The sequence below is a fragment of the Oncorhynchus nerka genome, linkage group LG20 (assembly GCF_034236695.1).
Source record: "Oncorhynchus nerka isolate Pitt River linkage group LG20, Oner_Uvic_2.0, whole genome shotgun sequence".
Taxonomy (NCBI): Eukaryota; Metazoa; Chordata; class Actinopteri; order Salmoniformes; family Salmonidae; genus Oncorhynchus; species Oncorhynchus nerka.
In genome coordinates, this window is record NC_088415.1 from 25,868,370 (window position 1) to 25,891,063 (window position 22,694).

A 22,694-nucleotide genomic window follows, 5' to 3' on the forward strand; every position below is an offset into this window, starting at 1 on the left:
ACAGCCTTTTCATGTGAAACTGGTCTGAATTCTAGTGAAGTAAAGGGGTGTGTCTACATCTTACAATAGCTCCTAGCCTTGTTGACTTGGTTGACTGTTGCAGAACTTTATTTCCCCAAGACTGCTGCTCAAGTCTCATTTTAAAGCAATGAACTTATTCCTTGAGTTAGCCTGGTACTGCAGGGTTGGAGCAAAAAGCCTGCACAGCAAGTAGCTCGTCAAGACTGAAGCGGTTTTATTCACAGTGCCTCTCCCTTTACTGTCAAACTCTCTTTCTAGGTTTCATGTTACTTCTATTCTCTCTTCCCTGGCTCTGACATGTGCTTGTCCATGCAAATCTCAACAATTGATTCTGACCACGTGAGCTACAGCTCTGAGATTCCAGTTGACAACTTGCCATGACCAGAATAAAACTCCTCGTGAAGCTTATGTGAACAAGAAGCCAAATGAAAAGGGTAGCCACGATACAAATCAATGATTTATTTCAAAGGCAAATCTTTTTTGTAACCTTTTCAAACATACTGTAAGCCACGTCAGTGAAATTCAACGGCAGCGTCATGGTTACTAATGGACGTACCATAAGGGAAAAAACAATTTGGTTTCACAAAGCACATAAAACACCAATATTTTTTGCAATGTGGCGTTGAAAGGCACTTTCATTTGTTTTTTTAACAGGTGCTAAGCAAATCTAGCCTAATGATCCATAAAGTAAGTTTAAGTCATCGCAGAGAGATTCAGAATTAGAGAAGCGAGGACACAAATGGCCTAGCATCTGCTACAACTCCCTACCCCCAATTAACATGAATAAGCCAAACAATTACGAAGTGAGGTCACAATGGACGGACCAAGATAACATCTGAGGATGGACAGTGGCGTCTGATTGGGTGACAAAAGGCTGGGTCACACTCTTGTAGAAAACCAGGAAAAGGAAAGCACTTGTTTTATAGAGGTATATACAAAAAAACCTTAGGCAGTACAGAGTAGACTACTTCACGTCGTCTGATGGAGTCTGCTTGCTGTGGAGTGTGCAAGTGTACATATTTTCCTAACCGGTACAAAGCGGAAGTGGTGTTGATCCTTCTGGCACTTGGTCAGTCTGTTAGCCTACATGTGCTCCGGGTGGTTCTGCAAACACTTGATGAACTCTGTGACTGGATGGCCCTGGTAGCAGATCTGGTACACAGCGTTGAATAGTGGGAACCTGGGACAGGCGAGAGGGAGGGATTGTTGAGTTGTCAGTCTTTGTCTTTTTGAGAATAACTGCATTGTTTGGACTATTTCTTCATATTTATCTTTTTATCTGCATTTAACTGAGGTGATAGAGCTAGAGGTTATTGGTAATTAAAATGTGTGGTTCAAGCCCTGAATGCTGATTGGCTGACAACCGTGGTATCTCAGACCATATACCATGGGTATGACAGAACATTTATTTTTACTGCTCTAATTACATTGGTAACCAGTTTATAATAGCAATAAGGCACCTCAGGATTTGTGGTATATGGCCAATATACCACGGTTAAGGTCTGTATCTAGGAACTCCGTGTTGCGTTGTGCTTAAGAACAGCCCTTAGCCGTGGTATATTGGCCATATACCACAACTCCTCAGGCCTTATTGCTTAAGTGAAACATTACATGAAATGTATCATCAGTTTCTTCAATGGGTGAAAGAGTGGTTTGATTTCTGTGCCTACTTGTCAAGCAGATTTTTGTTCTTTAGGATGACATGGACTTCAGAGGCTGTTGCTGGTCCCTGGAGCTTCTGTCCATTCAGCATCTCTTTCTCCAGCTCTTCAATTGACTGAGCAGAATACAGACATAGTAGTTAAGTCAAGACTACTATTGTGGTATTATACCACTCTCCAAAACAACAATATTGAACTGAAACTCACTCTTTACTAACGTTATCTCTGTCTCCCTTTATTTTCAAACCAAAAAATGACCGCGTTCATCTGCAGTATTTTCCTGCCTTACAATCCTAAATGCTATAATTCAAACCTTTTTAATTTTTACGTCACCCCTAAAAGCCAATTAGTGAAGTCCCCTCTCACCTTCCCCCCTTTAGCGAAGGCTTCTGCCACTTTGCGGTTGCGGCCTCCGTAGCAGGTTGTGATGAGGTCGGCAACGCCGCAGCTCTCTAGGAAGGTGGCAGAGGAGACGGGCCCGGCAGTGCAGAAGATTCGTGCGAAGGCAATCATCTCCATCAGGCCCAACCGGATCACCGCCGCCTTGGTGTTGTCACCGAAGCCCAGGCCGTCACAGAAGCCCGCCCCCACCGCCACAATGTTCTTAAAGCCAGAGAAGAGAGCTGTGGTTAATGGCTTCAACACATTAGGACAGTCATTTCTTACCAGAACACTTTCTCTCATCTAAGCCCTCTTCTCACTACTCTTTTATGTTTTCAGTAAGAAGTAGATGAAGGGCAAGGAGAGAGTATACAAGGAAATGATGAATTGAGATTCAGACATCGAGACAACATGACGAGACATTAGGATGAGGCCAAGCAGAATCTCTTAATAGTTGAGTGGGCACCTTCAGTGCTCCACAGATTTCAACCACATCGGACTCCTCCACTACCGTGACCCGGAAGTTACTGGTCTGCATGAGTTCCTTCAGCAAAGCCCCATGTTCTGTATTCTTACATCCTGGGGAGAGAGGGAGAATGAGAAAGACAAATTACCCTTTTCAATCCTAACATCCGTATATTTCACAACCAGCCCATTCAAATACTTCACCACTCTTGTATTGTCATACTTAATGCTGGTTTAAGACCACATGGCTTAAATCAGAAAAACTTAAGGTCCATACCAGGGTCCAGACTTATAGGCTGGTCACACAGTAAGGAACAACGTGGCCCGAGACATGCTCATTGTCATGTTTAAAACACACTGAAGAGAAATTACATGCCAGAGTTCACTAGTGCTGCATACAATAACAAGTGTACAGAACTACCGTAAAACAAGCCAGCTCACTCTCTGTAATGTAAACAGCCAGACTTTTACCTCCATGCTGATGTGGCAGTCTTGCGCAGAGACATTGTTTTATTGCAGGTTGATTAAATCTGGCACAGGTTGTCCTTACAAAAACAAGTTTAACTTATTTACTTTTACTACTCCAGTTCAGTTTCTAACAATTAAACTTCTAACATCTATGTTGAATACCTTTACTAATGTCTACACACACACACTGACAAAATGGACCAACTCTCAAAACTGTTTATATTAATGCCTTACTTTTCAGGTTGCACTGTGCTGTACAATCTATCCAAACTATTAAGAGACATTTTCAGAAAGGGAAAAAGACAAGGGACAGCACGCCATTCAAAAGTATGTAGGATGCAATGATAACCTAGCCCACAAAATTCATTTTCACAAAGCTCATTTTCACAATGTTCATCTCTCCAAATGTTCCCCTTCACCCAATGAGTCTAACCGATAGTGGTCTCACAGAACTTCTCATCGGCGACCTCGTTGGCGATGTTGGCCCCCATCAGCACACTCATGGTGATGCTCAGCTTCTCCTGGATCACATCAGAGATGAGCTTCAGCCCATCAGGACCTTCATCCACACCCTGGATTAGAACACACAGCACATGAGTACTCAGTACACAGAACGCACAATAAAGCAATTCAAGAGAGGTACTGTACATTACTACAGTGGAGCAGTTAACTTCACATTAACACAATCAGAATCGGTCAACATGACTTATTTACTATCGCTAATACTGCACAATTTAAACACTTGCCCCCCAATCCGCCCCTTCCCTAATACATTGTGCTATAAATTGTGCCTTCCTGTATTATACTTACGCTATTATACTTATGTCTATTCTGTTCTACTGAGCCATTTACTCATATTCTTATATTTCATTTTTTGTTATTGTTGTTGCATTGCCGAGAAGAATCCTTCAAGTAAAGCATTTCGTTGGACAGTGCATACCATGTGTATACTGTACATACGACTAATAAAACTTAACTACTGCTTTAACATTTTTAGGGGGGGTTTCTCGGACACAGATTAACCCTGCGTTCATAACCAAGTGGGAAGGTGGTATTTACCATATATACGACTGGGAAAAATCCACTTGAACGCCCCTCCAACTGGTAATTACAAGTGGGAAAGTCGTCTATCATCCCTGTACTCTGACGTCTTCTACATGCTGACCTCTGACGTCACCTTCTATTGGAATTCTCTCGATAACAGCATTTTTGTCAATTAAATCCAACAACAAGACATGATTTATACAAAGCAATATATTCATATTTTATGGTTGACGCAGCTTGTTGGCCATTTGCCAATGGGCGTTTCTAAACGAGTTCAAAGCACGTGAATGCATCTAACTGGTATTTACGACTTCACAACTGCTCATTTCTACCTTCCCACTTGGTTATGAATGCAGCATAAAGCCTAACCCTGGACAAAGAAGTGTTTTCAATGGAGATTCTCCATTTAGGTTGCATTTTAGTCCAGTGTTAGTTTTACTGTAATCTGTGTACCGTAAATCACCCCGTAATTTGTAATGCAAGAGGCTGAAGGAGTCAATGATTGACAGAGCATGATAATGGGGGTCAGATAGTTTCTTCCAAGTATCAAGCTAAGGACAGAGTAGGACAATGTTTCTCAATGATTGAGAAAATTAACAAGCACCGATTTCATAAGTTCTCAAGTGCTAGTTTAAATTACAATGGTCCCCAAAGGAGCACCAAAGCCAGCCAATCCGGTCCCTTATGTAAGAAAAGGTTGAGAAATACACACAGCACATTCACAGTGAGGAGAGCATGGGTATTAGGATAGATTTACATTAGTAAAGTATATGTAGTGAGCTCTATATATAGTCTATATATATATAGTATATAGACAAATATAGTATATAGACAAACAAAATAAGGATAGCAATTCAAATTCTACAGGAGCTTCTCATCTAAACCATATTGCACATAGTATTGCACAATTGATTAATGAAATGATTCACAAATGTGCAGATATTTTAAGAGGGGTTGGGTTAAATGCGGAAGACACATTTGGTGTGGGAGAGCCTATGTCTTTACACTGTACCACTCAGAGGGTGGTATGTGGTACAGTGTAAAGAGAGATTTGAATCTAGATCTGTCTCTTTAGACTACACAAGTATCTCTTCTGGACCTAGTTTGTGTTGTCAAAGTTTAGTAGTGTAGTGTAGAGAGGCCCTTAGCCAAACCTTGATGAGTGACATTCCTAGTGCATCGCTCTTTATCTTCCCCTTCATGGTGTCACACACTCTGCCGATGAACTGATGGGGGATCACAAACACTAGGATGTCTGCTTCCTTGGCAGCGTCCACCAACTCAGCAACAGCCAACTGGGAGAGAGACAGAAGAGGGGACAGTCAGGGCACTGGCCTTAGCCTGTGTGTCCCATGTAGTCCTTGCACATTGTAAACTTAATCCGTTCTCACTTCTAAAGAGCGTTTGCAGCAAAGCACAAAGCTAAATCAAAGGTATAAAAATGTGGCTTCCTGCCAAAAACAATTGAATGAGAAAGTTTAATTTTACAATTGTGTTATATAATGCAGTGACTGGTTGGTCTGTGCTAAATCAGTCAAGTCAGAATGACCCATCCTACAAAAGCCAGGTGGCAGGGATTCACAAAACTATCATGGTGGGGATTGTAGTGAGAGGTACAGAGAGCTGCAAGGACAGCTGCAGTTGCAACACATAATAACTGAGCTAGGTGACCCTTTACACACATGGACCAGCAGCAGGCCTCTGGCCCTATTCCCCACAGTAGTTTATTACTCATCACATTAGGACCTCCTAGTTGTGGCAGAACAAACAGCCACAAAAAGGCACAAAAGAAAAGTAGGATTCCAACACATAGTGGCGTTTAATGTGTTTCTCACCACATTGGGGGGTAGCTTGTGTCCAGGCAGGTACTTGACATTCTCATGGTCGGTGTTAATGATGTCTGTCAGCTTGCGACCATCCACCATCTCTTCAAACACCCACATGGTCACGGTGTTGTCAAACTTGGAGTTCTGCGCAGCATTGGAACCCACTATTTTGGCAATAGCAGAGCCCCTGTATAGTAGAGAAATTGCAATATAATCATGCCTTTAAGTTTGTCGTCCATGATTTACAAGGGTAATCTCATTATTCTATTTTGTCTGCGATTTTCAGAAAGAACAACTGAACTGTGCACATGCACCCTAGATTGAACAATACAAATGCCTGAAATACTTTTTGGAAAGGAGCCCAGAGCACAAACAACTTAATCGTATTGCAAATTTGCAACTTGCAAGATTTACATTTGGATGAGTTATCAACTAACGTTTTTACTTTTACTACACGGACGGACCCCTGCTGAACCATCACGACTGGTCTGCCGACGTAACCGCACGAGGGGGCTACAATAGACTTCTTTCGTCGCAAAGTCCCTCTAAGGCCCTTCTGCCTGCCTGCTAGCCCCGGCCCGCTAGCTGTATGAATTGCTGTGTCTCCAGCCCGTCCAGCTACTCATTGGACCCTATGATCACTCGGCTACGCATGCCTCTCCCTAATGTCAATATGCCTTCTCCATTGCTGTTTTGGGAAGTGATTATTGTTTTGTTTCACTGTAGAGCCTCCAGCCCTGCTCAATATGCCTCAGATAACCCTCACCTCCCACACATGCAGTGACCTCTCCTGGTTTAATTGGTGTCTCTAGAGACAATACCTCTCTCATCGTCACTCAATGCCTAGGTTTACCTCCACTGTATTCACATCCTACCATGCTTTTGTCTGTACATTATGCATTGAATCTATTCTACCGCGCCCAGAAACCTGCTCCTTTTACTTTGTTCCGTACGTACTAGATGACCAGTTCTTATAGCCTTTAGCCGTACCCTTATCCTACTCCTCCTCTGTTCCTCTGGTGATGTAGAGGTTAATCCAGGCCCTGCAGTGCCTAGTTCTACTCCCACTCCCCAGGCGCTCTCATTTGTTGACTTCTGTAACCATAAAAGCCTTGGCTTCATGCATATTAACATTAGAAGCCTCCTCCCTAAGTTTGTTTAATTCACTGCTTTAGCACACTCTTCCAACCTGGATGTCCTAGCCATGTCTGAATCCTGGTTTAGGAAGGCCACCAAAAACCCTGAAATGTCCATCCCTAACTACAGTGAGGGAAAACAAGTATTTGATCCCCTGCTGATTTTGTACGTTTGCCCACTGACAAAGAAATTATCAGTCTATAATTGTAATGGTAGGTTTATTTGAACAGTGAGAGACAGAATAACAACAAAATAATCCAGAAAAACACATGTCAAAAATGTTATAAATTGATTTGCATTTTAATGAGGGAAATAAGTATTTGACCCCTCTGCAAAACATCACTTAGTACTTGGTGGCAAAACCCTTGTTGGCAATCAAGTTTATTTTAGTTGGCCACCAGGTTTGCACACATGGGATTTTGTCCCACTCCTCTTTGCAGATCTTCTCCAAGTCATTAAGGTTTCGAAGCTGACGTTTGGCAACTTGAGCCTTCAGCTCCCTCCACAGATTTTCTATGGGATTAAGGTCTGGAGACTGGCTAGGCCCCTCCAGGTCCTTAATGTGCTTCTTCTTGAACCACTCCTTTGTTGCCTTGGCTGTGTGTTTTGGGTCATTGTCATACTGGAATACCCATCCAGGACCCATTTTCAATGCCCTGGCTGAGGGAAGGAGGTTCTCACCCAAGATTTGACGGTACATGGCCCCGTCCATCGGCCCTTTGATGCGGTGAAGTTGTCCTGTCCCCTTAGCAGAAAAACACCCCCAAAGCATAATGTTTCCACCTCCATGTTTGACGGTGGGGATTGTGTTCTTGGGGTCATGGGCAGCATTCCTCCTCCTTCAAACACGGAGAGTTGAGTTGATGCCAAAGAGCTCCATTTTGGTCTCATCTGACCACAACACTTTCACCCAGTTGTCCTCTGAATCATTCAGATGTTCATTGGCAAACTTCAGACAGGCATGCATATGTGCTTTGTTGAGCAGGGGGACCTTGCGGGCGCTGCAGGATTTCATTCCATCACGGCGTAGTGTGTTACCAATTGTTTTCTTGGTGACTATGGTCCCAGCTGCCTTGAGATCATTGACAAGATCCTCCTGTGTAGTTCTGGGCTGATTCCTCACCGTTCTCATGATCATTGCAACTCCACGAGGTGAGATCTTGCATGGAGCCCCAGGCCGAGGGAGATTGACAGTTCTTTTGTGTTTCTTCCATTTACAAATAATCGCACCAACTGTTGTCACCTTCTCACCAAGCTGCTTGGCGATGGTCTTGTAGCCCATTCCAGCCTTGTGTAGGTCTACAATCTTGTCCCAGACATCCTTGGAGAGCTCTTTGGTCTTGGCCATGGAGGAGAGTTTGGAATCTGATTGATTGCTTCTGTGGACAGGTGTCTTTTATACAGGTAACAAAATGAGATTAGGAGCACTCCCTTTATGAGTGTGCTCCTAATCTCAGCTCGTTACCTGTATAAAAGGCACCTGGGAGCCAGAAATCTTTCTGATTGAGAGGGGGTCAAATAGTTATTTCCCTCATTAAAATGCAAATCAATTTAATAACATTTTTGACATGCGTTTTTCTGGATTGTTGTTGTTATTCTGTCTCTCACTGTTCAAATATACCTACCATTAAAATGATAGACCGATCATTTCTTTGTCAGTGGGCAAACGTACAAAATCAGCAGGGGATCAAATCGTTTTTTTCCCTCACTGTATGATATTTTCTGACAAGATAGAACTGCCAAAGGGGGCAGATTTGCAAACTACTGCCGAGATAGCCTGCAGAGTTCTGTCTTACTATCCAGGTCTGTGCCCAAACAATTTGAGCTTCTACTTTTAAAAATCCACCTTTCCAGAAACAAGTCTCTCACCGTTGCCGCTTGCTATAGACCACCTTCTGCCCCCAGCTGTGCCCTGGACACCATATGTGAATTGATTGCCCCCCATCTATCTTTAGAGCTCGTGCTGTTAGGTGACCTAAACTGGGACATGTTTAACACCCTGGCCATCCTACAATCTAAGCTTGATGCCCTAAATCTCACACAAATTATCAATGAACCTACCAGGTACAACTCCAAATCCATAAACACAGGCACCCTCATAGATATAATCCTGACCAACCTGCCCTCTAAATACACCTCTGCTGTTTTCAACCAGGATCTCAGCGATCACTGCCTCATTGCTTGTGTCCGTAATGGGTCTGCGGTCAAACGATCACCCCTCATCACTGTCAAACGCTCCCTATAACACTTCAGCAAACAGACCTTTCTAATCGACCTGGCCCGGGTATCCTGGAAGGATATTGACCTCATTCCATCAGTAGAAGATGCCTGGTTATTCTTTAGAAGTGCTTTCCTCACAATCTTAAATAAGCATGCCCCATTCAAAAAATGTTGAACCAGGAACAGATATAGCCTGTGGTTCACTCCAGACCTGACTGCCCTTGACCAGCGCAAAAAAAACTCCTGTGGCGTACTGCATTAGCATCGAACAGCCCCCGCGATATGCAACTTTTCAGGGAAGTTAGGAACCAATTGGCAGTTAGGAAAGCTAAGGCTAGCTTTTTCAAACAGAAATTTGCATCCTGTGGCACAAACTCAAAAAAGTTCTGGGACACTGTAAAGTCCATGGGCAATAAGAGCACCTCCTCCTAGCTGCCCACTGCACTGAGGCTAGGAAACACTGTCACCACCGATAAATCCACAATAATTGAGAATTTCAAAAAGCATTTTTCTACGGCTGGCCATGCTTTCCACTTGGCCACACCTACCCTGGTCAACAGCCCTGCACCCCCCAAAGCAACTTGCCCAAGCCTCCCCCATTTCTCCTTCACCCAAATCCAGATAGCTGATGTTCCTGAAAGAGCTGCAAAATCTGGACCCCTACAAATCAGCAGGGCTAGACAATCTGAACCCTCTCTTTCCAAAATGATCAGCCGAAATTGTTGCAACCCCTATTACTAGACTGTTCAACCTGTCTTTCGTATCATCTGAGATCGCCAACCATTGGAAAGCTGCCGCGGTCATCCCCCTCTTCAAAGGGGGAGACACTCAACAGCCTTGGTTTCTCAAATGACCCCCTCGCCTGGTTCACCAACTACTTCTCTGATAGAGTTCAGTGTGTCAAATCAGAGGGCCTGTTGTCCGGACCTCTGGCAGTCTCTGGGGCTGCCACAATTCTAGGGGCCGACTCTTTTCTCTGTGTACATCAATGATGTCGCTCTTGCTGCTGGTGATTCGCATATCCACCTGGTGATTCTCATATCCACCTCTACGCAGACAACACCATTCTGTATACTTCTGGCCCTTCTTTGGACACTGTGTTAACTAACCTCCAGACGAGCTTCAATGCCATACAACTCTCCTTCCGGTGCCTCCAACTGCTCTTAAATGCAAGTAAAACTAAATGCATGCTCTTCAACCGATCGCTGCCCGCACCTGCCCGCCCATCCAGCATCACTACTATGGACGGTTCTGACTTAGAATATGTGGACAACTACAAATAACTAGGTGTCTGGTTAGACTGTAAAATCTCCTTCCAGACTCACATTAAACACCTTCAATCCAAAATTAAATCTAGAATCGGCTTCCTATTTCACAACAAATCATCCTTCACTCATGCTGCCAAACATACCCTCGTAAAACTGACTATCCTACCAATCCTTGACTTCGGCGATGTCCTTTACAAAATAGCCTCCAACACTTTACTCAGCAAATTGGATACAGTCTATCACAGTGCCATCTGTTTTGTCACCAAAGCCCCATATACTACCCACCACTGCGACCTGTATGCTCTCATTGGCTGACCCTCGCTTCATATTCGTCACCAAACCCACTTGCTCCAGGTCATCTATAAGTCTTTGCTAGGTAAAGCCCCGCCTTATCTCAGCTCACTGGTCACCTTCGCAGCAACCACCCATAGCACACGCTCCTGCAGGTATATTTCCCTGGTCACCCCCAAAGCCAATTTCTCCATTGGCCGCCTTTCCTTCCAGTTCCCTGCTGCCAATGACTGGAACGAACTGCAAAAATCACTGAAGCTGGAGACTCATATCTCCCTCACTAACTTTAAGCACCAGCTGTCAGAGCAGCTCACAGATCATTGCACCTGTACATAGCCCATCTGTAAATAGCCCATCCAACTACCTCATCCACATACTGTATTTATTTATTTATTTTGCTCCTTTGCACCCCAGTATCTCTACTTGCACATTTATCTTCTGCACATCTATCACTCCAGTGTTTAATTGATAATTACCTTGCCACTTTGGCCTATTTTATTGCCTTTACCTCCCTTATCTTACCTAATTTGCACACACTGTATATATACTTTTTTCTACTGTATTATTGACTGTATGTTTGTTTAGTCCATGTGTAACTCTGTGTTGTTGTATATGTCGAACTGCTTTGTTTTATCATGGCCAGATCGCAGTTGTAAATGAGAACTTGTTCTCAACTAGCCTACCTGGTTAAATAAAGGTGAAATAAAAAAATAAAAAACATAATTTTGGCTATTTAAGATCTGCATATCAGCTACCCATCAGGAGTTAGTTGGAGCCTATTTGCAATGACAATCAATGTGTTTACACAGCAGGAAATGCAGTATTTTCTTCTTCGCTATGGTCAGCTCGTCAAAAATGGACGTATAGGCCTACAATTGAAATCACTGAGGACAATTTAGCATACGGAGTGAAACCTCCGGACAGCAGCTTACCAACTAATGCCCCATTCAAACGGCAGGGTAGCCTAGTGGTTAGAGCGTTGGACTAGTAACCGGAAGGTTGCAAGTTCAAACCCCCGAGCTGACAAGGTACAAATTTGTCATTCTGCCCCTGAACAGGCAATTAACCCATTGAAAATAAGAATTTGTCTTAACTGACTTGCCTAGTTAAATAAAGGTAGAATAAATATTACAACTGAGCAGTCTTTTGTGTTCCACCGGATGTAATTCATTTCCAAGCATGGGGACCGTGGACAACAATGTCGTATCACAGTTGCCCCCTGCGGGTTAATTTTTCCCCAAACTTTGCATTGTCTTTAGTGCAGCCAGATTCCGTTAATAGAACAGGAAGTAACCAAACCACAGAACAAGATGAAAATATGTGGTTTTCGGTGATGGTATAGCTAGTAAGTTGTAAACACTTACCATTCCTAAAAGTGAGTACTATTTTAATCGTAATATTAAATAATACACATTGGCTGTTAAATGGAAGGCGATATGACTGTCGCCTTCCGTTTTTGTTTATTGTGATGATAATTATGTTTGTTTTTGAGGATAAGTATTAGGTGGTCGGTAGCTACAGTATCTTCAACCTAGACTAGCTTTTAGCTTGCTAACTAGCTTGCTGCTCTGTAAGCTAGCTTGACTTGCTAGAAAGTTTGAGAAAAAAGTTGAGAAAAAAATCAACTAAACAAAAAAAGTTTTATTATCACCTGAAACAATATTGCGAATGAAAAGGTCATATTTTGCAATCTCCCAAAATAAATGCGATCTCTGACAAAAGACTATGGCTCTCCTCCATCTTGTCTTGCGTTGTGAAACCCTATGAAGGTCTGTCAGTGTATGACAAAACAAGAGGAAAAATGCCCATGCACTACCAAATGAATTGAACCTTGTGCAGCCATTCTACCATAACAACTCTCAACAGAAGTTGAAAGTGGTCCGTATTGACCCTGTTCTGGGTCCGGATCCGGATCGCAGTCTGCCAGTTGAGTATGGCTGCCCTATGCTCTCCGTCCAGTAGCGGAACGAGATTACATGAAGATGACGTACGGTGTAATAAAATATATGTCACGATGTACTGTAAACAAGGCATACTGCCTCGATCAGACCGACAGCATCATTGCATTTTGGTACACTGGAAGCACATACATTTCTAATAGAACGCTGTGTTTGCCTTGCAGCATTGCGTTGTCGAGGCAGTTGCAGTGCATAACTGTGGTCTGTGTGGTGCATACGTTGGATATATCAAACATATGCATCAAACTGTATGTATAGACTTGGCAGAAATAACAGCATAAGGTGAATGTTGAACTTTGGTTGCACACATATCCAGTAAAAATGTTGGGTTACATAATGGAAAAAGTTTGACGGTAGAATTTATGATGCTGTCGGTCTGATCCAGGTACAAGCACGGCAGACAACCGACATTTTTGGAGGTCTTTTTTTGGTCCTCTCCAGACCGGCCTTGATTTTAACATCCAAGGACGTAGATTTTTGGTCCAGATCGGACCAAATCTGAAACAATCATAGACGTCTATGTTTGGTTCAGATTTGGTCCGGTCTGGACCGGCCCTGATTTGGCCCAAACATAGACTTCTATACCCAAATGTGTACTTGTTTGGCGGTTGAGCTCATTAGAATAATACCCAGCATGCTTTGCAAACTGTTTTTTACATGTATTTGGTAAAGCAACAACATACCACAGTCATATCAAGAAAACAATATTTATGTAACCAAATATGTTTCTAGTTGAAGTGGTCTATTGGATTATTCTGTAGATTGGACACTTTGAACATTATTACTACAAGTTTTAAAGCTTTTTGGGAGCTTTTTGTTGCACCCTCGACAACTACTGTGATTATTATTATTTGACCATGATGGTCATCTATGAACGTTTGAACATCGTGCCATGTTCTGTTATAATCTCCACCCGGCACAGCCAGAAGAGGACTGACCACCCTCATAGCCTGGTTCCTCTCTAGGTTTCTTCCTAGGTTTTGGCCTTTCTAGGGAGTTTTTCCTAGCCACCGTGCTTCTACACCTGCATTGCTTGCTGTTTGGGGTTTTAGACTGGGTGTCTATACAGCACTTTGAGATATCAGCTGATGTAAGAAGAGCTATAGAAATAAATTTGATTTGATATTCTATGTTGCAATGTTCAGTTGGCTCCTCTTTCCTATAATAAATACTAAATCATTATAAATATGAAATAATTATTTTGATACATCTTAATGCTTACTTAATTGAGAATGTATGTGCGGTTGAAATTTGGCCATAGAATCAATCACCCAAAACATTGTATTATCAATGTCTGTAAATAACGTCTTTTCAACTTTCATTCAGAACCAAAAATAAACCTGAAATCAACGTCAGTAAAATACGTATTTTCAACGTGCGGAAAATACATATTTTCAATATCCCGGAAAAAAAACATATTTTCAACGATCACTCAGAACCGAAAATGAACCTGAAATCAACGTCAGTAAAATACGTATTTTCAACGTGCGGAAAATACATATTTTCAATATCCCGGATAAAAACGTATTTTCAACGATCATTCAGAACCGAAAATGAACCGGATTTCAAACGTCTGAAAAAAACAAAAAAACATTCCGAAAATACATATATTAAACGTCCGGAAAATACGTCTTTTCACCTTTCATTCAGACCCTAAAATGGACCTAACTTCAACGCCTGTAAAATACTTTGACGTCTTTTCAACGTAATTTTTGCTTATCGGAATCATTTCGTTCCATATTGTCCATTTTATTCTGACCTGTTCTGTTTTAAGGATATGGTGTTTGTTGTTAACATATTCACATCCAAGCATCCAAGCCCATATTTATTTGATAGCCATACATGTGGGCTATTTGATCGGAGATACAGTACGTGCATGATGTAGGCCTATAACAAAGGTTATGTCTCATAACATTGTCATAAATACAGTATGGTCTCCAGTCTGTAGTCTAAAGCAAAATCACATGGGCTACTACGCTTTCTGCTATGATTGACTATATGCTGCGTCTCTCTAGCAACAGCACCCGGTACACCCACACACAAACACAAAGTATTCGATATAAATACGTTTTCTTACCAATTGCCAGAGCCAATAATGCAGACTTTCTTGGGAGTTGACATTGAAAAGACCCTTGTCGACTGACAAAAATGGCACGCTGTTACAAACCGGGCTGCAGTGTGTACTGGATATTCACAGGGGTACTTTGTATGTAAAGGCAGTGCACAGCGGGGTTGGTAAATCTTGTTCTTATTTCATTGGTTAGTCTGAGGGGAGACAGTCCCACCCACTGCTTTCAGCCAAGTCCTATGAAACTTTTGGCCGCTGAATAACTCGGCCAAAAGTTCCATGTGGGCAGATTTTTATTGAGGTCATTCTGAAAATTAAAAATCATTCTTTATGTTTTCAAAAAGAAAAACAGGTGCAAACATCGCAATCTCTTCATTATTCTCAATGAGAAACGATCAAATCCAAGCTGAGACTTGCAACCTTGGATGACTGGATATATGTACCTTGGATAACATACAGCCTTTGTTAACATATTAGTTTAGCAGGGCTTGCACACACAACATTCCAAGGATCTTCAATTCAAATTCATCTATTTTGGTGTCCTCAGATGGCAATGGGTGTTGTTCATTGTCTCAATGTGAATTTCAGAGACCATTATCTCATATCCAACACTAACTGGCAGAAGGAGACTCTTGTGTGAGACTATTGAATTATTGAAACAATAGGGGACCTTGTTTGGGTTGGTGACTGGTCACAAGGGAACACAGACATTCCAATGAAAGAATAGATTCAGCAGTTTAGACTCAGACTCAGACTCTTAACTCCCTTTACCCCATGTTGTAAAACAAATATTTTGGTATTGTATGTATGTGTTTCTTCGGTTTCTCTGTAGTACAGGAAAGGTATAGCTGGCATGGATATGAAAGAGTAAGAAGTTTGGGCCATCTTGAAAAAATAAAAATAAAGTCTGTCTTCAGATCTTGTCAAAAATGAAGCCAGATTCCACTGAATTGAAATTTCATTATACTTTATTGTTGCTTTTTAGATAAATAAAACATCTGAAAACATGTAAACTGGTAGGCATAGTATTTATAGAAAAACAAAAGTAAGATCACATACACATGGCTACATTAATTACATCAAGAACATTAGGCAAGACTATGCAACCACCATCAGAACATTATCCATAGTCCTTACTTGCAGTATCTTATTTACATGTTCATGGTACTGTTGTGCTTGAGAATAACACTACACAGTTACACACTGTCACACAACTCCCCCTTTCCTATGATAAATACATCTAGCATGGCTAAATGAGGCATGAGTGATAAGAGATCGTTTCAGTAAGTGCTCCTAACTACCTCCAATGGTTCCTACCCAAATATATTGTAGTAACAGTGGTCCAATTGTTTAACTTTTGGGAGTCAGGCCATATTTCCATTGTCAAAAAAGTGGATCGACATCTCTCGTCATCTAGTTCTATCTCATCTACTCATTTGGCTGTAAAACTTTCACACTTCTTACGTAAGAAAATACAAATATTGACTTCTCTGTTTTATTACTTAGAAAATGGTGACCAATCTTTTCAATTGAATAATGACTTTTTTTCACTCTATAATACAAGATGAAAAATCAACTTCATTGAATTATGTCAAATTGGCCAATTGGACAGAAGCAGTAAATTACAAAAGGGGCCAATTTCGGGACTGCAATTCATTAACTTGAGAAAGTGTACTCTTGAAGTATTACACACACACACATACACTCAAAACACACACACACTCAAAAAGGGCATGCACATAAACACAACCATACAAACAAACAGACCAAAATTGTAGCACAGACAAACATGCCAATATACTGCGAGGACATTTCTCACCATCACACACCCAAAGCCAAAATCTCTTAGTCCTGCTTGCTATATCTAAATGTAGCCCAAGTAAAATTACATTCTTAGAAGACAATAGAATAACTATTTTAATTTGTACGTGGATTAACATTGCCACTTTCATGACATTGCAGTCATTATGATCCAGCAGGCTATACGTGGCTTGCACTACTCTTGCACCCGTGTGACTTCAGTGCTATTGAATTGTTACATATTACCCATTATCAAGCTTTATACTCTGACATCTGTCCACTTTTGAATCAAATTGAAATGCTCCATTTTCTTACTTCCTTGTGTTCTGATTGGCTCAGCAGGTGACGTCCTCTGGGTTGCTCCTCCCTGTGTGATGAGGTAGAATATTGGCAGAGTATGGAGGTGGTGCATGAGTATTGTCATGGAGAGACTAGGGTGAATAATGTGAAATGGATAGTTAGTGACAAAAAAAAGTGGGAGTATAACACAAGAAAAAGACAAGTTAAACCCAAACTCCTGAAAGACAACCAGTGAGAAAGCAGAGATTGAACAGACAACATACAGTCAGGCATATAAAAGTGTATCCTTCTGCAGATCTGCTTCATATATTAAATGCACAACATATTATAAAGCCCCCTTTTGAATCCAAGTGCCACATTATCCACTGGGAGCGGTGTAAAGTACGAAAGCAAAAATACTTTAAAGTACTACTTAAGTAGTTTTATGAGGTATCGGTACTTTATGTTACTATTATAATATTTGACAATTTTTCTTTTACTTCACAACATTCCTAAAAAAATGAATGTACTTTTTACTCCATACATTTTCCCCGACACCCAAATGGGACAGGAAAATGGTCCAATTCACACACTTATCTAGAGAACAGCACTGGTTATCATAATGCCTCTTATCTGGACTCGCTAAACACAAATGCATCGTTTGTAAATCATGTCTGAGTGTAGGAGTGTGCCCGTGGCTATCCATAAATAAAAAAATACACGAAAATTGTGCCATTTACTTTTGATACTTAAGTATATTTAAAACCAAATACCTTTAAACTTTTACTCAAGTATGACAATTTGGTACTTTTTCAACAACCGCCTACTGTGCAAACCACGAAATTTCAACATGGATTATGGGGTAATATTTGGTTGAGATGTTGATTCATGAGGTTACATACTATATTCATCCACTCAAATAGACAGACAGAAGTTTATTGAATTTCCCATGTGTCACTATGCTCTCAACCATCTAAAAGTCAAACCAAATTCCAATGGAAAAAACAATGTCTGAATGTTGTTTTAGTTGTCATCCAAATGTCTATCACTGCTCTTTCAACCTTGTAAAAGCGAAATTCAAAAGGGAATACAATGTCAGATATTTTGTTTATACAACGGATTAATGTGTTATCACTTTGCTTCATCGAATAGCAGAACCAAATGACTTGGATTGTGGTTGAGATTACATTAAACGTACAATACCAGTCAAAAGTTTGGACACACCTACTTATTGAGGGTTTTTCTTAATTTTTACTATTTTCTACATTTTAGAATAATAGTGAAGACATCAAAACTATGAAATAACACATATGGAATCATGTAGTAGCCAAAAAAGTGTTAAACAAATCTAAATATATTTATAAGTAGCCACCCTTTGCCTTGATGACAGCTTTGCACACTCTTGCCATTCTCTCAACCAGCTTCATGAGATATTCACCTGGAATGCTTTTCAATTAACTTCTTTGGGACTGGGGGGGGGGGCAGTATTGAGTAACTTGGATGAATAAGGTGCCCAGAGTAAACTGCCTGCTCCTCAAGCCCAGTTGCTAATATATGCATAGTATTAGTAGATTTGGATAGAAGACACTCTGAAGTTTCTAAAACTGTTTGAATTATGTCTGTGAGTATAGCAGAACTCATATGGCAGGCAAAAACCTGAGAAAAAAATCCAACCCGGAAGTGGGAAATCTGAGGTTTGTAGTTTTTCAAGTCATTGCCTATCAAATATACAGTGTTTATGTGGTCATATTGCACTTCCTAAGGCTTCCACTAGATGTCACCAGTCTTTAGAACCTTGTTTGATGCTTCTACTGTGAAGGAGGGGGGAATGGGAGCTGAATGAGTCAGAGGTCTGCCAGAGTGGCATGAGCTGATCACACGCGCTCACGGGAGAGGTAGCTGCGTTCCATCGCATTTCTACAGACAAAGGAATTATCCGGTTGGAACATTATTGAAGATTTATGTTGAAAACATCATAAAGACACTTCGTTTGACATGTTTCTACGAACTGTAATATGACTTTTCGTCTGGACTTGCCCACGCGTCGTGAGTTTGGATTGCGTACTAAACGTGCAAACAAAAAGGAGGTATTTGGACATAAATTATGGACTTTATCAAACAAATCAAACATTTATTGTGGAACTGGGATTCCTGGGAGTGCCTTCTGATGAAGATCATCAAAGGTAAGTGAATATTTATAATGCTATTTCTGACTTTGTTGACTCCACAACATGGCGGATATCTGTATGGCTTGTTTTGTTGTCTGAGCGCTGTACTCAGATTATTGCATGGTGTGCTTTTTCGGTAAAGCTTTTTTGAAATCTGACACAGCGGTTGCATTAAGGAGAAGTGGATCTAAAATTCCATGCATAACACTTGTATCTTCTAGCAATGTTTATTATGAGTATTTCTGTAAATTGATGTGGATCTTTGCAAAATCACCAGATGGTTTGGAACTACTGAACGTAACGCGCCAATGTAAACTGAGATTTTTGGATATAAATATGAACTTTTTCAAACAAATGTGTAACATGAAGTCCTATGAGTGTCATCTGATGAAGATCATCAAAGGTTAGTGATTCATTTTATCTCTATTTCTGCTTTTTGTGACTCCTCTCTTTGGCTGGAAAAATGGCTGTGTTTTTCTGTGACTAGGTACTGACCTAACATAATCGTTTGTTGTACTTTCATCGTAAAGCCTTTTTGAAATCAGACACCGTGGCTGGATTTACAACAAGTTTATTTTTACAATGGTGTGAAATACTTGTATGTTTGAGGAATTTTAATTATGGGATTTCTGTTGTTTTGAATTTGGCGCCCTGCACTTTCACTGGCTGTTGTTGAGGTGGGACGCTACCGTCCCCAATATCCCAGAGGTTAACAGTTGTGCCTGGTTAAAAATGTATTTGTGGAATTTCTTTCCTTCTAAATGCTTTTGAGTTGTGTTGTGACATGGTAGGTATGGTATACAGAAGATAGCCCTATTTGGTAAAAGACCAAGTCCATATTATGACAAGAAAAGCTCAAATAAGCAAAGAGGAATGACAGTCCATCATTACTTTAAGACATGGTCAGTCAATCCGGAAAATGTCAAACACTTTGAAAGTTTCTTCAAGTGCAGTCGCAAAAACTATCAAGTGCTATGATGAAACTGGCACTCATGAGGACCGCCACAGGAAAGGAAGACCCAGAGTTACCTCTGCTGCAGAGGATCATTTAATTAGAGTTAACTGCACCTCAGATTGCAGCCCAAATAAATGCGTCACAGAGTTCAAGTAACAGACACATCTCAACATCAACTGTTCAGAGGAGACAACATGAATCAGGCCTTCATGGCTGAATTGCTGCTAAGAAACCACTACTAAAGGACACCAATAATAAGAAGATTATGGCTTGTGCTAAGAAACCTGAGCAATGGACATTAGACCGGTGGAAATCTGTCCTGTGGTCTGATGAGTCCAAATTTGAGATTTTTGGGTCCAACCACTGTGTCTTTGTGAGACGCAGAGTATGTGAACAGATGGTCTCTGCATGAGTGGTTCTCACTGTGAAGTATGGAGGTGTGATGGTGTGGGGGTGCTTTGCTGGTGACTGTCTGTGATTTATTTAGAATTCAAGGCACACTTAACCAGCATGGCTACCACAGCATTCTGCAGTGATACGCCATTCCAACAGGTTTGCGCTTAGTGGGATTATCATTTGTTTTTCAACAGGACAATGACCCAATAACACACCTTCTGGCTGTGCGAGGACTATTTGACCAAGAAGGAGAGTGATGAGTGCTACATCCAATGACTTGGTCTCCACAATCACCTGACCTCAACCCAATTGAGATGGTTTGGAATGAGTTGGACCGCAGAGTGAAGGAAAAGCAGCCAATGTGGGAACTCCTTCAAGACTGTTGGAAAAGCATTCCAGGTGACTACCTCATGAAGCTGGTTGTGAGAATGCCAAGCTATCATCAAGGCAAAGGGTGGCTACTTTGAAGAATCTCAAATATGAAATATATTTAGATTTGTTTAACACTTTTTTGGTTACTAAATTATTCCATATGTGTTATTTCATCGTTTTGATGTCTTCACTATTATTCTACAATGTGGAAAATAGTGAAAGTAAAGACAAATCCTTGAATGAGTAGTTGTCATGAGTAGTGTCCAAACTTTTGACTGATACTGTACATGGTGCAAGTGATCAATGAGCCCAAATTTGAGCACAGAATTTGAGAGAAATAAGCTTTTTGTACGTATGGAACATTTCTGGGATCTTTTATTTCTGCACATAAAACATGGGACCAACACTTTACATGTTAGTTTATATTTTTGTTCAGTGTAAATGCACTTCAAATAAAGTTAGATTTGATTTAGTCCTATTCTTTAACTTAGATTTTAGGTTGAGATTGAGATTTGAATCCAACACATCAATCAGTAATTTGTAGACAAAATAGAATTAAAGCCAGACTGAGTCAGTGGCACAGATGGAACTATCTAAGCAGAAGATAGAGAACATCTTCAAATGTTGATATTTGATTGCATTGTCAACCAAACACAATTCACATCACCAAATATCCTTCAATTTGAGATCAACCAGAGTTTGAAACTCTAGGCCTATTGTAATTATCTATTTTTAGTTGCATTCTGGGTTGAATTGAAACAATAGATGTTGAAATTAAATGAAATGTTTTAAAGGCCTAAATAGCATCATTGATGAAATATGAGTGATGAATTATGGTCACATTTCATTTGCTCTGTTAAACCTACCCTTTGGAATGACTTTGATATGAACAGTGAATCTACTTCATTTTTAAGTGGGGATCCCTCAACGATCATTCTAACAATAGCACATTGGTAATATTGAGTGACAAATATCATAGCTAAGCAGGGCTGGGCTTGGTTAAAAACCTGAATGGGATACCAAAAGGTAGCTGTAGATGGATCAATTCTCCTAGTAAGAGGTGCTGCCCAGCCTGTAGTTTTCTTTTCTGATAGTGGAAATAACGCTGAAGATCTGATATTGTTTTAAAGGTACAAACTCAACATATTTTAAACAAGGTTTGTCTATGTTGAAATTTGGTTACCATGACAAATTACGTTGAAACAACATTGGTTCTACGATCATTGAATTGATTGTCTTTTATTCTGGTGTGTGTGAGGCAAAACTAGATATACCCCCCCCACACACACACATCCATGAAACTCATCAGGTACAGATGTAGGATCTTAATAATGCAGGCTATTTAAAACTTGTAGTAGATTTGAGGTTTTCAATTTACACTTTTAAATATCAGACTTGACTTTCCTCTACAAAAAGGTCCATTAATTATAATCGCCATAATAATTCACATTTCCTGTGCTGCAGGATTATTTTTCTGCTGTAGCAAACGGGCTCAAATTAAGATCCTACATCTGCACGTTAATTTAGAACACATTTTATTTTACACAAAAAACCTGGCTTCATGCACATGAAATCCTTCATTGAGATGTTTCGACATGAAGGAATATGGCTGCCTCTTTCTGAGAGCTGCAAATGTTTAGTGAAAGTTACTGACGTGACATTTCACATCTTCCAGGCTCAGAACAGCTCCCTGGTCGTTGTTGTTGCTGTGCTTGTGTTTCTTCTCTGAGCATCGACAGAGCTTGTACTTTATCACCTGTGATGAAACACAGATGCACACGACAAAGGTCAGTGAAGCTGTCGATTTGAGACAAAGGCTGGTAAGAGAAAAGGTGGACATTTCGGAGTGTGTCTGCCTCTTCGACAGTTATTTGTAAAACGCATAACTGTTTAATTCTGCTTTTCCAAGAGATTAC

At 40.8% G+C, this 22,694-nt stretch overlaps 2 protein-coding genes across 3 annotated transcripts in view; both read right to left on the minus strand.

Annotated features, from left to right (window-relative positions):
• Positions 1 to 460: 460 nt before the first annotated feature.
• LOC115102145 (glycerol-3-phosphate dehydrogenase [NAD(+)], cytoplasmic) lies at positions 461 to 14,956 on the minus strand. The gene is made up of 8 exons (XM_029621764.1): positions 14,818 to 14,956; positions 5,876 to 6,053; positions 5,195 to 5,335; positions 3,430 to 3,568; positions 2,530 to 2,642; positions 2,049 to 2,285; positions 1,692 to 1,798; positions 461 to 1,201 (listed from the first exon to the last, which is right to left on the minus strand). Exons 1-8 carry the CDS (start codon positions 14,859 to 14,861, stop codon positions 1,105 to 1,107), a joined length of 1,056 nt encoding a protein of 351 aa, XP_029477624.1. The 5' UTR covers positions 14,862 to 14,956; the 3' UTR covers positions 461 to 1,104.
• An 802-nt stretch (positions 14,957 to 15,758) lies between these two features.
• The window catches only part of LOC115102146 (acid-sensing ion channel 1-like), an 86,358-nt gene continuing 79,422 nt past the window's right edge, over positions 15,759 to 22,694 (minus strand). The window contains exons 10-11 of one of the 2 annotated variants that reach the window (XM_065005338.1): positions 22,433 to 22,534; positions 15,759 to 16,975 (exon numbers count right to left, since the gene is read on the minus strand). In XM_065005338.1, coding sequence (XP_064861410.1) covers positions 16,868 to 16,975; positions 22,433 to 22,534 — 210 coding nt within the window. In that variant the 3' untranslated portion in view covers positions 15,759 to 16,867. Of the gene's footprint in view, positions 17,040 to 22,432; positions 22,535 to 22,694 lie in introns of both variants that reach the window. The other variant, XM_029621765.2, reaches the window with a different exon arrangement.

Excerpts from the sequence above, each read along its gene's own strand:
- LOC115102145 (XM_029621764.1), bottom strand. The coding sequence starts at position 14,861 with ATGTCAACTCCCAAGAAAGTCTGCATTATTGGCTCTGGCAATTG. Across the intron at positions 2,643-3,429 it reads GTTCTGTGAGACCACTATCG|GATGTAAGAATACAGAACAT; the intron begins GTTAGACTCATT and ends CTCTCTCCCCAG. Across the intron at positions 1,202-1,691 it reads AACAAAAATCTGCTTGACAA|GTTCCCACTATTCAACGCTG; the intron begins GTAGGCACAGAA and ends CGCCTGTCCCAG.